General features: G+C 34.8%; 2 protein-coding genes across 2 annotated transcripts; one reads left to right on the top strand and one right to left on the bottom strand.

Moving 5' to 3' along the window:
- Window positions 1–2,150: 2,150 nt before the first annotated feature.
- Window positions 2,151–3,713, top strand: LOC126732436 (protein SODIUM POTASSIUM ROOT DEFECTIVE 2). The gene is made up of 3 exons (XM_050435289.1): window positions 2,151–2,740; window positions 2,965–3,040; window positions 3,342–3,713. The coding sequence occupies exons 1-3, from the start codon at window positions 2,282–2,284 to the stop codon at window positions 3,503–3,505; spliced, it is 699 nt and encodes a 232-aa protein (XP_050291246.1). The 5' UTR covers window positions 2,151–2,281; the 3' UTR covers window positions 3,506–3,713.
- A 5,589-nt stretch (window positions 3,714–9,302) lies between these two features.
- LOC126732428 (pentatricopeptide repeat-containing protein At1g07740, mitochondrial) lies at window positions 9,303–12,088 on the bottom strand. The gene has a single exon (XM_050435277.1). It carries the CDS (start codon window positions 12,013–12,015, stop codon window positions 10,588–10,590), a length of 1,428 nt encoding a protein of 475 aa, XP_050291234.1. The 5' UTR covers window positions 12,016–12,088; the 3' UTR covers window positions 9,303–10,587.
- Window positions 12,089–14,668: the final 2,580 nt, after the last annotated feature.

Here is a 14,668-nt window from a genome sequence, read left to right as displayed (position 1 = left end):
ATATATATAAAGGAATTGTAATAAGGATTCAAATTGAGACAGAGGTTAGGCTTCCTGGGATGCTCAACGCGAGAACCTACATGAAGAATGCATCATTCTCAATAGGCCAGAGATCAATTAGGGGGTTAGCCGAAGGAACTCAAAAGGTTAAGCTAGCACAAGAGTTTATAGAAATCTTGAGATAAAACAATAGAGTAATAGTAGTTAGGATTACATATTTTTCTTGACTTATGAGGGTATTTATAGGGTTTCCTCAATGTAGGTTTGTGGGAATTTCCCCATGCAATCAAGTGGAGGGCTTGATAACACGCTAGTACTCCCTTAGGTTGGTTGAAGGGATATGACCCTAAGATGCCTTCCCCGCGCTATAGAAGGAAGACCCTCGTCTCTTTGCATCTAATACAAATGACTGTAAGTGAGCCATAATAAATGCAAATGTTAAGGGTGTCTTCCTTAGGGCCAAAACTATAGAGGGAAAGCTCATATCCTATCGTATTTAATGCAAATGATTGTGAGTGAGCCATAACAAATGTAAATGTGAAGAGTCATAATCCTTTGCAAATACTCCTTTTAGAGATAGCAATGGGAGAGGGTAGGGTCGGATGAGGGATGTCTCATTCCCGCCCCATCTCTCTTCTATTGGGTGGAAAAAAAACCCGTGTTGGGAGGGAGCAAGGTAGGTTATGGGTAGGCCAAGTTGAATGTATTTTACTATCCTGAATGAGGTGACTTTGATAATGAGAAACAACTTTGTTAAGAATGGTAGAAGAATATTTACCAAAAATTAAATTATAATTAACTAGGACATGTATAAAAAAATATTAAATTACATATATATACATATACTCAGGGTCAGGTGAGTAAAATCTATCCCCGTCTTGTTATCTCTTTGGAGCAAGGAAAACTTGCACAGGGCAAGACTAGTCTAGTGAGGCAATATAAACTTTTACCATTTGTGCTTTTAGGCAGGGGTGCTTAGCAGCTAACACACATATAGGCTCTTTCATGCCCTTTTTGGACCTAGGCTGTCTTGGTTGATAGTCTCGCTATACTAAGTGCATTGTTTGATCTTGCCTGGATGTCATGGCCGAATAACCATACTTTGTAGTCGGAATAGCCAGTTGGCCTTGAGGTCAATAAGATGCCTTCAAGTTAGTTGATGGCTGCAAAATCGGGTCATGCTTGTTGGATAGTCTTGCATGAATTGGGTTTAGGCTTGTGCATTTTTTGTAATCCATAGATCATAAAATTTTGTTGGAAAAAATGGGTATTTGTTCCTAATTTACAAATTTATGCAGCAAAATGTTCATATTTTGAAACTATTTAGTAAAATATCATTGTTTTTTAAACTCAATTTTAACAAAATCGAGTTACAAGTAGAACTCTATATTAGCAATGTCGACATTACTTATGTTGAATTGCACTTAAAAATATACATATAACTCAATTTTGAAGATATCAAGTTTTACACAACTTGATTTTGTTAAAATCAAATTTCAAAAATATGAGCATTTTGCTAAATAGTTTCAAAATAAGGGTATTTTGCTACATAGTTTGTAAATTATGAACAAATGCTCATTTTCTCCAAATTTTGTTTGCACATAGTTATCAAAACATGAATTATATCATATAAGACGTACAAATTTCTTATATACCCAGTTTACAGTTACCTAAAATCAATTGTAAAATTTTCAATAGAGTTGAGTTCATTTGAATGGAGACTAGCACAATTTTCAATAAACTAATGTAAATTTCATATTAATGTAAAGGAACGTCAAATCCATGATTGGGGAATTAATTCAGTGCCAACACTAAATGTCCCACATAGTAACCAGTCCACACACCAAGAAGAAGCAAAAAGTCTAGGACAGAAGAAGTTGGCTATATTGCAATTATATGCAAAACAATGATTTCCAAATAATAAGAGTAGTTACTTTTGAGCCTTTCTTCATGCTACTAGTAGTGGTAGTAATCATATCACACAAAGATAAACCAAACTTTTAACCCCACCTGTCAAAAAAATTAAAAAAATAAACAACTTTGAAGATCCATATTAATCACAAATCTATTATTACCATCCCTAATCCCTTTCGTGGGACCTGGCTGCTCCTTTTTCCTCTCTCTCTCTTATTCAACTTTAAAAGAAGATTAGTTGGTCTCACCAGGAAGATACTTTCTACTACTCCCTATTTCTTTGCTGCTTCTGCTGCATTTTCACAAAGAAAAAGCCAAAACTTCCAAGTTATTCTATCCTCAACCATACCATCCCCCAAGTCCAACCATGAAAAGAATGGATCTTTTCTGTGCATCACCGGCCTCCACAGCCATATGCTCCAGCATGGAACAACGTTCCATGGTTCGCCGTGGCCCAAGACCCTATAATCGCCACAATCCACACCTCCATGATCGACCAAAAAGCCTACCTCATGTCCCATGTTCATCTCAGTTACCCTTTAATCCTAAGCCTTACTATGAAAAGCATAAGAGGCCCAGTTCCGTTAAACAAAGTGACTACTTACGTAGAAAAAGCTCTGCTAACACAAATGATCCGAGTAATAATAGTCCTCCTGGTTCCTCTAGATTTCTCTTAAGTGACAGTGACACACACTTTATCAACTGGTTGTCAGAGTCTGAGCCTGTCTCTGCATTGGTTCCTGCTGAGTCGCCAAAGCTTAAGCGCCTCAGCTCAAATCACTCTCCTGCCTTGAAATCCTCTTCATCAGCTCGCTCCCTTGATCAGGTACCTTTAATTAATCTTTGTGTGTCTTCGTACTTAAAAAAAATCTGAACTTGGTAATATATTTTGTGAGAAACATACAGCAACAAGCTTTATTAGTGCCAAAACTTTAGTCATATAGTCTTTGAAAAACATATTCCTAGAAAATTTATGGAGAAAACTATGTAGTTAGAGTGTTTGTACTTTGTTGTTGTTGTTAACTTTTATTATTGATATTCAATATGCAGGTCGTGGTTTTGAGGGTATCACTGCATTGCAAGGGCTGTGAAGGAAAAGTGAGAAAACATATTTCAAAAATGGAAGGTTAGTTTTTAGTAGACATAGTAGATTGTTTGTTCATTAAAATTTTTAAATATTCCCCACCAAAATTGAATATATTTTTTGATGAACACCAAGATTGAATATATAATAGCACTACTTGTAAGCAAAACATATATTCAAGTATTCAACCTAAACACCTCTAATTTATAGTAGTACATATATTAAACCAACTGTACGACAGTAATTCTTTATAGTGTTTACACCCTAGTTCTGTGTCGTTCATCAATTATCAAATTGCAGTTCCCCATTTTTTAAGGTAATGTTTTTGGCTAATTCTGTGCAGGAGTAACATCTTTTAGTATTGATTTGGAGACAAAGAAAGTGACAGTCATTGGGGACGTGACACCTTTAGGTGTACTCGCAAGTGTTTCCAAAGTGAAAAATGCACAACTTTGGCCGTCTCCTACATCATCATCTCCATCACCATCTTCCCAATGGTCAGCATAAGAAATTAACTGCAAATAATATTAGAGTTTAATGTACAAGTTTCGATGGTGTGTGTTACTGTGTCTGTATGTGGTTAGATGCTTAATCAACGTATCATGTTTCAATATGTACCTGTAATGTAAATGTCAAAACTCTTTCTTCTATGTGATTGGAATCGTAATCTTTCTTGTTTAAAAAGAAAGTTAAAGTTAAAGAGGTGGTTTGGTAATTGGTACTCTTATGCTCCCAGCTGAATCTCTGATCATTTCTTGGAAGGAACAAATGTGTCCTTCTAAGCTTTCCTTTTTCACTTTCTTTGAATTTAAAATCTTGCTTACTAGGCTGGCAACTCTTGAAATGTCTTTTTGTTTACTACTTCCAATATAAATCCCGCTTGTTGTGGGGTCAATTCTTTAGCAAACTAGTGCAAGAGTGCCAGTGTACAGTGTATCTGTAAGCTTCTATTTGAGCAATGCTTTTTTTTTTTTTATAAGAATTGAAATTTTTCCAATTTAGTAAAGTGATTAGTTATAATTAGAGTAATAACTTATTTTCAGATTTATCACTAAAATCACTTTTATTATATACTAATCACAGTTATTATGCCAACAATTGTGAAAAAATTTATGTCATTAAATATATTTATAAAAAACACAATATTTTGTACTAGCCAACCCCTCAGGGATCAGTACTGGTTCAATTTTGGTTGCCTTCGTGTATGTGCTACAGTATGTGTTTGAATGATTATTCCAATGCTAACTTATTGTTTTCTTTATTGTTTCCTTATATATATATATATATATATATATATATATATACACACACAATTACAACATATGGCATTTATTTTATGATGATTTTATCATTGAACCAAGACACCAATTGATTTTTGAAGTAACCAAGATTCAAAGTCTGAATCACTTATTCGATAATAAAATATTTTACTAATTGAACTAACCAAAATCCATTTTTTTTAGTGTTACTTACATTAATGTTTCTTACTTTCTTATTTACATTAAGACAACAAATATATTAGTGTCTTGGTTTGATGATAAAGAACTATTATCAAGAACCGATGTCATAGATTGAATCTCAGATCTCTTAGTCCACCATTAAAAACTAATTTTACCAATCATTTGAATTATATTTTTCTTTAATTGTGAATGAATAAAGAGTTTTTGGGACCACTTGCTGAGTTATTGAGAATTGATGATCACTTGCCTATAATTGTAAACCCAATAATTAAATATCCTTGCCACTTGCTGCTTAGTTTTCTAAAATAAACGTCACAGGTTCCTCAAAAAAATAAATAAATAAACGTCACAGGAGAATTTACTGGTCACATGCACCTTAAGACAACTATGATACTGTTAAGCAAAGAAAATTTTCTATTAAAAAATGTGCCTCACACCATCTTATTCTACGTATCTTTTTTTTTTTTGGTGTGTATTATTCTACGTATCTATCATATCATTTTTTTAATAAAAAATTCTGTACAAATTTTCTATGCATATAATAGAGGTGCATATATAGATTAACATAGTAGAAAAAGAATAATCTTCACTATAGCCATAAATACAGTCTTAAATAAGATACTTTTTCAAAAATTATTTTATATAACAGACTATGACTGGTTTTCTATTACATTAAACACACCATTTTTTTCCACCGCTCAAAATTGTGGTAAGTTTGTAGCAGAAAGGAGTGCAGTTCTAGATTTTTTCATACATCATGGTCTCCAAGTTGATTACAGACACTTCAAAATAGCATGTGAAGAGTCTGGACACATGGAAATGCATGCGGGGACATGGTCGCATTCAAGGAGGGGCAAGGTTGTGGCTTGGGTCACAGACAGACTACACTTTTACTTTACTTTTTTCTCCTGTCTTCATCAATTTGATGGGGTGGCTATTCTGTTTAGATAATTATCAGAATTTGTATTGTGGGCTTTCCTCAACAAGTTTTAGCAATCTTTTTTTTTTCTTTTTTTTTTAAAAAAAAGTTGAAAATTTTTACCAAATTGTGGGTTGGTCCAATTACTGACAGCCTAATAGCATGTATTTGAATTTACAGACTGGTTAAGAAATATGAGTCTGTGAAATTATTTATTGGCACAGTAGAGATCCTAAGATGTTCACATACAAAATAAGCCTTCAATCTTCACATGGTGATAACAATTTTTCATATCTTTGCTAATATTAACACAAATTGACCTGCCTCGGTTTTGGTGCAATGACTTTCTTTGTGCATTGATGTACCTTCCCCATTATAGGCCAAATGATGACAGCATGGTATACTTTTGGAAGTCCATTTCATATTTTCCATTTGGTGGGGCTGCTTCATGATCAAGGCTTTCTGTTTCGTGTTCTGTTTTTACTTTTAAAAACTTTATGAACTCTTAACCATTTGACAAGCTAAAAGAGAATTGGAAAATCAGTAGGTATAGAAAAAAGAAAATTTCCAACTCTCTCTTTCCACATTTATATGAATTTCCCTCTTCTTCCTAACTTTTTCTTTACTCAGGCGTTTGGTTGCTTTATATTCTTTGACTATGGCTTGGACGGCTGGAAAAAGGGCCCACCTTTCAACTTCAAGGGATTAGATTATGAATCTGGTAAAGAAATTTGGTGATTTCGGACGTACACCAACCTTGGTCATAGCATTGGGCATGGAAATTTTGCCTTGGATAAGGATTGTTCGTAGATGTGGCAAGATTTTTGTTACATATAGATGTTACAATTTCTTATGTGTCAAACATGTGTCAGTTTACTATTCTCTTTGCAGATATAGGGGTTTATAAGTTAATGTATAAAGGTCTTAGCAGCCTAAGGTCATGGTGCCACTTTGTTAACTAAAAGTCTAAAATGCTATAACAAAAAATGATGAACAATGACACATTTGCATAAGTCTCAAGATGCTTCCCTGTGGCTAATTGTGTTGGAAGAATAATTGTATTATCATCAAACGAGGAATGACTCAAAGATTCGGTATGGAATGGCAGCAGAAGTATTGGGACGATTCCAGATGATTCGGTAATCCCAATCAACAGTCAGGCTAACTCATGCAGGGGAGACATGTATAAGGTACCAGTTATGTTTGGTCCAAACTCCAAACCATGGTCCCTATCCAAAAGTTTGAATCTTAAATTCTTATTTTAATTAGATAATCATAATAGCTTTATGAAGGAATTTCATAATTTACCTGGGAACTCAAATTTAATCAAACAGAGACCTCTTGCCTAGATTGAGCAAACACCGATAAAGCATGAGTATTTGAATTACACTTTTTGAGAAAACTACTAGAAGAGGTCCCCCTATGGATTTCCCATCTAATATAATCAAGAGAGAACCCAACAGAGGAATAGCATGAGGTACAAAAATGTGAACTAAAACTGAGAAGTCTGTAAATGCCTCAATGCTGGATTGGTAGCTGTTTGAGAAAACTACAAAAAGAAATCTCCGTGTGGATTTCCCATCTAATATAATAAAAAATGAACCCAAAAGAGGAATAGCATGAGGTACAAAAGTGAGAACTAAAACTGAGAAGTCTGTTAAGTGCCTCGATACAGGATTGGTAGCAGTACGGTGTGGGCCTTTCCTAAACATTGATCCGGGAGTATGCTACTAGCCCAAAGTTAGGGTGGAGAATGGGACTTGTCACCTAATTTAGGTCCAAGAACCACTTTTGATACCTGTAAAAAGATCTAATAAACCAGACCACAAGTCTGGAGTTAGGGAACGGGATTGAGAAGATGTTAGACACCAAACTTGCTCAGCCAAGTGGACCAGCCTTCAATAGTGTTGTTAAGCCATTTTTAAATAAGGCGATTATTAGGGGAACCCTATCCTAATGAAATTTGACATTCTAATTGATAATTATATGCCCTGGATTTGGTAGCACATCTTAGGCAGAGTATGGCAGACCTAAAATAACAAATCCCACTGCAAACACTAGGCCACGTGAATCCACAGGCCTAGGCTTTACTTCTTGCCGCTACAATGCAACATTGCATTAGCATATCAGTTTAACAATGAATGGAATGTAACAGATAAGAGTAAAGCTAGAGTCCCACAGCTGGGGCCAAAAAATGTGCACCTTGACTTTGGAGAATCCATATCCAACCCAAAGAATTTGGGACTAAAGCTTGGTTGTTGTACTAATCCAGATCAAATACATACTAATCGTTATAATACCTACACAAATGGAGTAGAACAGCTGCATGAATTATCATATGGCATAAAAACGTGCTGATAAGTGAACATATACTGAATAGTGTTATTACTGCACATGTTCAAAAAAGAAACTCATTCTATTTTTTCATAATTTGATAGCTACAATGGGGGTGGGGGATTTTAACCCTGGATGTCTCCGTCAAAAACACTAGAATGTGTCTATTAAGCTACAAGGCTCTTAGTATAAAATAGAAAAAAAGAAACTCATTCTATTCCAAGATGGAAAACAACAAATAAGGCAGAAAGATAGTGCACAATAATTTTCATGTTAAATAGTTGACTAAGCATATTGCAAACAACAACAAAGTACTTGAAAACTTAAAAACTTAAAAACTCAACTTCCACGACAACTAACAAGTATACAAGATAAGATAACCAAGGCTCTGATTATTGATTCAGCCTCCATCTGTTAGACAACATTCAAATACTTAAATTATTGAATCCAAATTCCTCCAATGCCAGACGTTATGAAACCACCATCTGTTAGACACTTTTATGAATATCCTAACCAAAAAATAGGAGTATCAAGCAGGTCATAAATATTCTCAATCGTTTGGAAACACCTAGATCTTATGCTTGTTCCAGTTGAAGAGAATAATCTCCCCATGTAGTTTACCAAGAGCGTAGGAGTATGCCTAGCTCAAAAGCAGTTCATTTATAGAAACAGAGATATGACTAAACAAACTCACGATTAGAGTCCCTATATTGGTTTTAGGATAGAGCCTTAAAAATTCAAGAGCCATTCAAAAGTTAAAATGGTCTCTATTAATTTTTTATAGAAAAGGTGATGCAACAAAGCATACTCATAACTAGTCTCTATGATTATCGAAAAAAACAATTAGAGGCCCAAGAGTGGTTGAGGACAGAGTCTTGAAAATTCAGGCAAACAGACAATCAACACAGATCCATGAGTTAACAATGATGAAACCTTCAACAACATTGATAAAGCCCATCAACAATCTCACTTCTCTAAGAGTGTAGAACCCACTGAAAACAATAATCTTGCACTTGTATAAAATTAAAACCTGTAACAGAATCAAACAAAATTATTGAAATAGGCAAAAGACCATATGAGATGGAAGGACAGAACTAGTACATGAATTATGAAAGTGTAACATGAGTATGCATTAACTACCACAAAGATTGTGTGATATCAGAAAGCTGGACATGATGACATTCAAAAAGTAACTGAGCATAAAGCTGTGAGGTCTACAAATTAGCATACAAAAGAATGTCCAAATTCATGACTAAAATGTTTAGTATATGTGTTCAATACATACATCAGAATTGTATCCTCGTGATTTTGTTTAGTTGTAAAATAATGATCAACAGAAAGTAAAAACATGTACCGAGCCTCCAGGTCTTAGAAGCACAATGTTTTATTAAAAGATCCTGGACTATGTTGCTGTTGGTCATACAAAGTATATTGGACTTCACCGTAAGCCAAGGTAGTTGGATGCATTAAAGCAAATAAGAAAATGAAAGTTTTTTTTTTTATTCTTTTAAAATAAAAACTGATAATTTAAAATATGTTTATATATACATATATATATATATATATATATTTCAAATTTTCAAATGTTAGATTGCATGTAAAAAATGCCCAACTTTTCTGTATTACAAACCCCAACAATTTTCATAAGTATATAGCCACTGTTAAATCTATACACGCTAGTAAGATACATAGTGAACTCAGCACATTCTCCACTTGTAGTTGGAAAGGTCTTAACAGTGGCATAGCCCTTAGCATTGACATACTTACCAGTACCACCCATGACTGCAAGATTGGATTTTGAGGTAGCAGTTCAATGGACCACCAAAGAAGCTGAGACTATCAGCATAACCGCCACGGTGCCACTCTCACACATGGTTGTGAAAGCCATGGTCTGGCTCTTTCCATCTTCAGAACTTGCTTTGTAGAACCCTTGTGCCTAACAACCCAAACCATACCCTGTCTCATTCCCTTCAGTTAGCTCATCATCAAATACTGTTAGTGTTGCAAAACAAGCTTTGAATGGTCATTCCTGGAGGGAGTTGACCCCCATTCAAGGGTGGAATCCCATTGATCACGTTGGGAAGATTGATGCTGCCCGCTTTTTTTCATCTTACACTCCATGATCTATCTTGTGCTTATAGGATTTCCACCCTGCCCAATAACTGCACTAAATGCAGCAATCAAGCTTAGAATTTCAAAATGTTCAATTTTCATCTTCAGCAATAAATAAACCTTTTTACATAATAATCTCAGATGGAAAAATATAGTTAAAAGACATGAGCCAATATTCACTCATGTATGATGAATATTATTGTTCCATTGTTCTCAACATAAAAATTAGATGAAGGATTAAACTGCTGCTGCAGACTCAGCCTGTAAACTCCAAGCACACTGGATGGACAATGGCTTCTTCAGAAAATGAAACCAAACCCTAGCTGTAATTTAAAAACCAAGACCAGTGCCTTGGCATCAGCAAACCATGAACAGTTACAAAATGGTTCAGTTTTTCAAACCATTGATCTTTTTTCTCTTCCTTGAAGCCCATCAATGGGAAAAATCAGTTTAATTACAAGCCTCCTGCACCTATATTCAACCTCAAGCATCACTGAGCAGGGTTCATCAGACATGTCCAAGTGCATCTCCTACTCTATTTATATTTTATACCAATCAAAGAATGGTCTACCTAACACCAAGAAACAAGGAAATCCTATTCATGACAATCTACTTGTTGCCATTTAAAGGATAACATTCACATCTCTTCAAAATCTCATGCCTCAAAGAACTTGTCAATTATTAAGCCCAAGCACCAATTACACTGGCGATCAGGCCCTTGCCACCAGAAACTACCCAAACAACTACAAAATATTGGAGACATATCATTGAGTTATTGATTCCCTAAAATGACAGGACGAGATCAGTTCAGTTATAAGTCCACCTGCACCTCCATCCCCACTACATGCATCTCCGACTAGAGCTTCCCAAGCCTCCAAATCAAATTGAATCTTTCTCTTTTCCATCTCCTCCAAAACAAAGCAAGCAGCATCAATCTTCCCACATTTCAATAGTCCTATTATCAAACATTTAAACGTTTCTGAACGAGGACAATGCCTACTCGTCAACATTGCATTCAAAACATTCAAACCTCCCTCAAAATCTCCAACCCTGCAAAACCCATCAACCATCATTCGATAAGTAGCAGCATTTGGCTCACAACCTCCAACCTGCATTTCAGTCAAAACTTTATATGCCTCAGCCACTCTACCTTCCTTGCACATATAATTTATCAATATATTATAGGTCACAACATCCGGCTTAAAATGCCTTTTCCTTATCTCATGAAGTAAAGATTTTGCCTCCTCAATCTTCCCTCTCTTCCCAAGATCACTCATCAAAACACCATAATTCACCAGCCGTGGTTTACACCCTTGATAATCCATATCAAACATCATCTTTTTAGCTTCAGTATACTTTCCTACAGAACACAAACCTTCCATCAATAGTGCATATGTTATAGCATTCGGATGTTTTCCTTTCGGTATCATATCTTCAAACAAGCTCATTGCTTTATCTAAATCACCCTTTCTAGACAAAAATCCAATTAGACAATTATAAGTCACAACACTAGGTTCCACTTTTTTCTCAAGCATTTCATCAAACATCTTACACGCTTGTTCCCACTCACCCTTCTGAAGCCACCCTTTGATCAGTACATTGAAAGAAATCGAATTCGGACGAAAACCCATTTTATAAGAACGATTGAAAATCTCGATTGCATCATTTAACTGGTCATTATCGACAAGTGCATTAAGAAGCGTATTACAAGACTGCAACGTACGAACACAATTAAAAGAAGGCATTCTATGAAAAAGCTCCACGGCTTTGTCCACCAAATGGGCTTTTCCATAGTGTTGAATCAAAACGATGAAAAGGGTCTCTCTGCATCGAATGTCTCGGTCTTGTATAAGACCAAGAATGGTCTCTACAGCTTCAAAGTCGCGAGAACGAGCAAGCTTGTAAATGAGAGAAGAGTAAGAGGGATAGTCGTGCTTGAAGCCCATTTTGTGGTAGTCGTGGAAGAGAAATAAAGCCTCGTCTGGGTCTTGTACGGCTTTGACATCGGAGACGAAAGGTATGGGCTTGCGAGGCTTTGGGGTGGGTTTGTGGTTGTGAGGTCTTTGTTGATGGTGTGATTTGGTCTTGGGAGTGCGGTGGTATTTATGAGTATGAGAATGGATGTGATTGATGAAATGGCGACTTAGAATGAGTTGTGTTTGACTGATGCCCTTTGCTCTTGAATGGATCATGGAAGCGGGAAGAGATAATCTGAGAAAACTCTTATCAATACTGTACAGCGTCTGTTTGATGCTTGTACTAAAAATACAGAGTCAGAGTCTGATATTTTTGTTTTAGAATCAGTTAATACTTTTTTTTTTTTTTTGAGAAACAGTGAAAATGGATTTGTCTTTTTCTTTTTTATAATAAAACCAAAATTGTAGTAATGTATTATCCAGGTAAATCTTATAATAATAAAATAAAATAAAAATTGTAAATCTTATAGGGTCAAACTTTCTATAAAAAATATAAATATTATATTTTATAAAAAAAATGTAAATCTTATATTATAAATCTTATAGACTTACAATGTACTACTAAGTACTAACAATATATCTTATAAAAAAAATTTGTAGTAATGTATTGTCATCCTAAATCTTATAGGTTGAAATTCTCTAAAAAAAAATGCAAATCTTATATTTTATCAAAAAATAATAATTATAAATCTTATAGACTTACAGTGTACTACTAAGTACTAACAATATATCTTATAAAAAAAAATTGTAGTAATGTATTGTCAACCTAAATCTTATAGGTTGAAACTCTCTAAAAAAAATGCAAATCTTATATTTTATCCAAAAAAAAAATTTAAATCATATATTATAAATCTTATAAATTAGCTCATTGTTTAGTTAGGAGAGCAATTTCATCTACAGATACTAATATTTGGGTAGAAGATCTACCTGGAGATTTGGATGAAGTATTCCAATCCGATTTGCCTTAAATTCTTAATAAAACTACGCTTACATTTTTCTCAAAAAAAAAAAAGTACTAACAATATATCTTATAAAAAAAAGAAGTATTGACAATATAAAATATAGTAGATTTATACTGATAGTGAGGTTTTTTACTAAATTTAGCTAAACTTTTGAAAGCTGGCTGGTAAAATGTTAATTTTAGCAAAAACTTTACATAACCAACCATAAAATTCCACGAATCAAGCTCAACAAAGCAAACTAAAAAAAATTAAAAAATTAAAAAAATAACAAACAAAGGCATAATAGTACCTTAATACTATAATTGGGCTATTGTTTATCAACAAAACTTAAAAATAAAAATAATAATAATAATAATTTGGCCACCACTAGAATGCATAATTACCACCACCACCGTTGTAGTCCATCGACCCACTGTTGTCACCTACCAAAAACTCTGCCTATTTGGTGGTGATTGTTATATGACAGAGAGTGAGGAGAAGAGATGTTAGGACATATGTGAGAATTGTTAGAGACATATGTTATGTAAATTGGCTAATCCTTTGACAAAACGCACTTTACTTATAATTTGGTAGATTGAGGATGGATTTAGTACTTCAAGAAACAAGTGTTCAAGTTTAGTATTGAAGTCATGCAAATCTGTCTAAGAAACAAGTGAAGAAGTGTTGTTCATTAAAACTCGACAGATATCTCGACTGAATCATATCTATCGAGATTTAATGTTGAAACTCGACAGCAGTTGTATATATCGAGAATTACAAAGTTAGAATTTCCAAATCTGATTTTACGCATATCCATGAGTATTCGTGTAAAGTTTCTTTTCTCACAATCCTAGACATATATAAGGATTATTTTAAGGGCCGTCACAGGGATGCAACTTGATGCAAAGTGATAATACATGCATGTAGTGACCGGAGACAATTTTGCCATAATTCATCATATTCTCTCTAGAAGCTACTGCGTCTTTGCGCCAAGGGTTTTGTGACCAATAAGCTTCTTGATCTTCATTGTTGGATGAAATGAAGAACTTTGCACCCAATATCTTCCATAAATTGGTGTGTTAGTCACGTACTGAGATCTATGCATCATTGGTTAGTCACGTACTACGAGCAGTGCATTGAAAGGAGAGAGCTGGTTGGTAATTTGCAAACCTATGAATTGGGTTTTACTAGATTTGGGAAAGGAAGCAAAAACAAGAGCGTGGTACTAAAGGCCTAAAGTAATGAGACTAATGAGTCTTCTGACGATGAAGATTCTAAGATAAAATTCTACATCACTAGGTGATTTAAGAAGTTCATGAAGAATGCCAATGCGAAAGGATTTGATAAGGACCGTAAGCAATGCAGTTCTTCTCATTTTAAGAGCCAAGACAAAGGAAAGAAGGATGCTAAGGATGGCGATCAGTACATTGTTTCCTTCAGACCAAAGTGTTTCGGATGTCAAGGTTTTGGAAATATGAAACAAGAATGTCCAACATATCTCAAGACAATTGGGAAAACTAAGGCCCTTGCTACAACCTTCAGTGACACCGAGCCTAAGGATGAGTCAGATGATAATGATGTTGAGAGAATCTTGAATGCCTTCACTACCACAGTGAATCCTACTGAGGGGATCATAGAAGAGGTAGATAAAGAAGAGGATTTGGTGGAGTCTAAGTTTGAGAAAATGGATGAACAAAATGATATCCATACAGTCTATGCTAAGTTGTACAGGATTTCCGAAAAGCATGAGAAACTTTATAGGCTAGCCACCCAGAAGCTGAGTGATGTGGAGCTGGATTGAGAAGAGCTCTCTACAAAAGTTGATGAAGCAAATCAAACCATTTGAGCTTTGCGGTTCGAGAACAACTTCCTTGCTGAAAAGACAAAGAAGCTTGAAGTAGAACTGTTCCAAGTTAGAGCACAATTGG

This window comes from Quercus robur, chromosome 1 (genome assembly GCF_932294415.1).
Source record: "Quercus robur chromosome 1, dhQueRobu3.1, whole genome shotgun sequence".
Lineage (NCBI taxonomy): Eukaryota > Viridiplantae > Streptophyta > Magnoliopsida > Fagales > Fagaceae > Quercus > Quercus robur.
Note: the sequence above shows the minus strand (reverse complement) of the source record. Positions and strands in the feature narration are given on the sequence as shown.

Bases quoted from the DNA above. Each gene is read 5' to 3' on its own strand.
- LOC126732436 (XM_050435289.1), top strand. From the start codon at position 2,282: ATGAAAAGAATGGATCTTTTCTGTGCATCACCGGCCTCCACAGCCATA. The intron at 2,741-2,964 runs GTACCTTTAATT...TTCAATATGCAG, and splicing joins CAGCTCGCTCCCTTGATCAG to GTCGTGGTTTTGAGGGTATC. The intron at 3,041-3,341 runs GTTAGTTTTTAG...AATTCTGTGCAG, and splicing joins ACATATTTCAAAAATGGAAG to GAGTAACATCTTTTAGTATT.
- LOC126732428 (XM_050435277.1), bottom strand. From the start codon at position 12,015: ATGATCCATTCAAGAGCAAAGGGCATCAGTCAAACACAACTCATTCTA.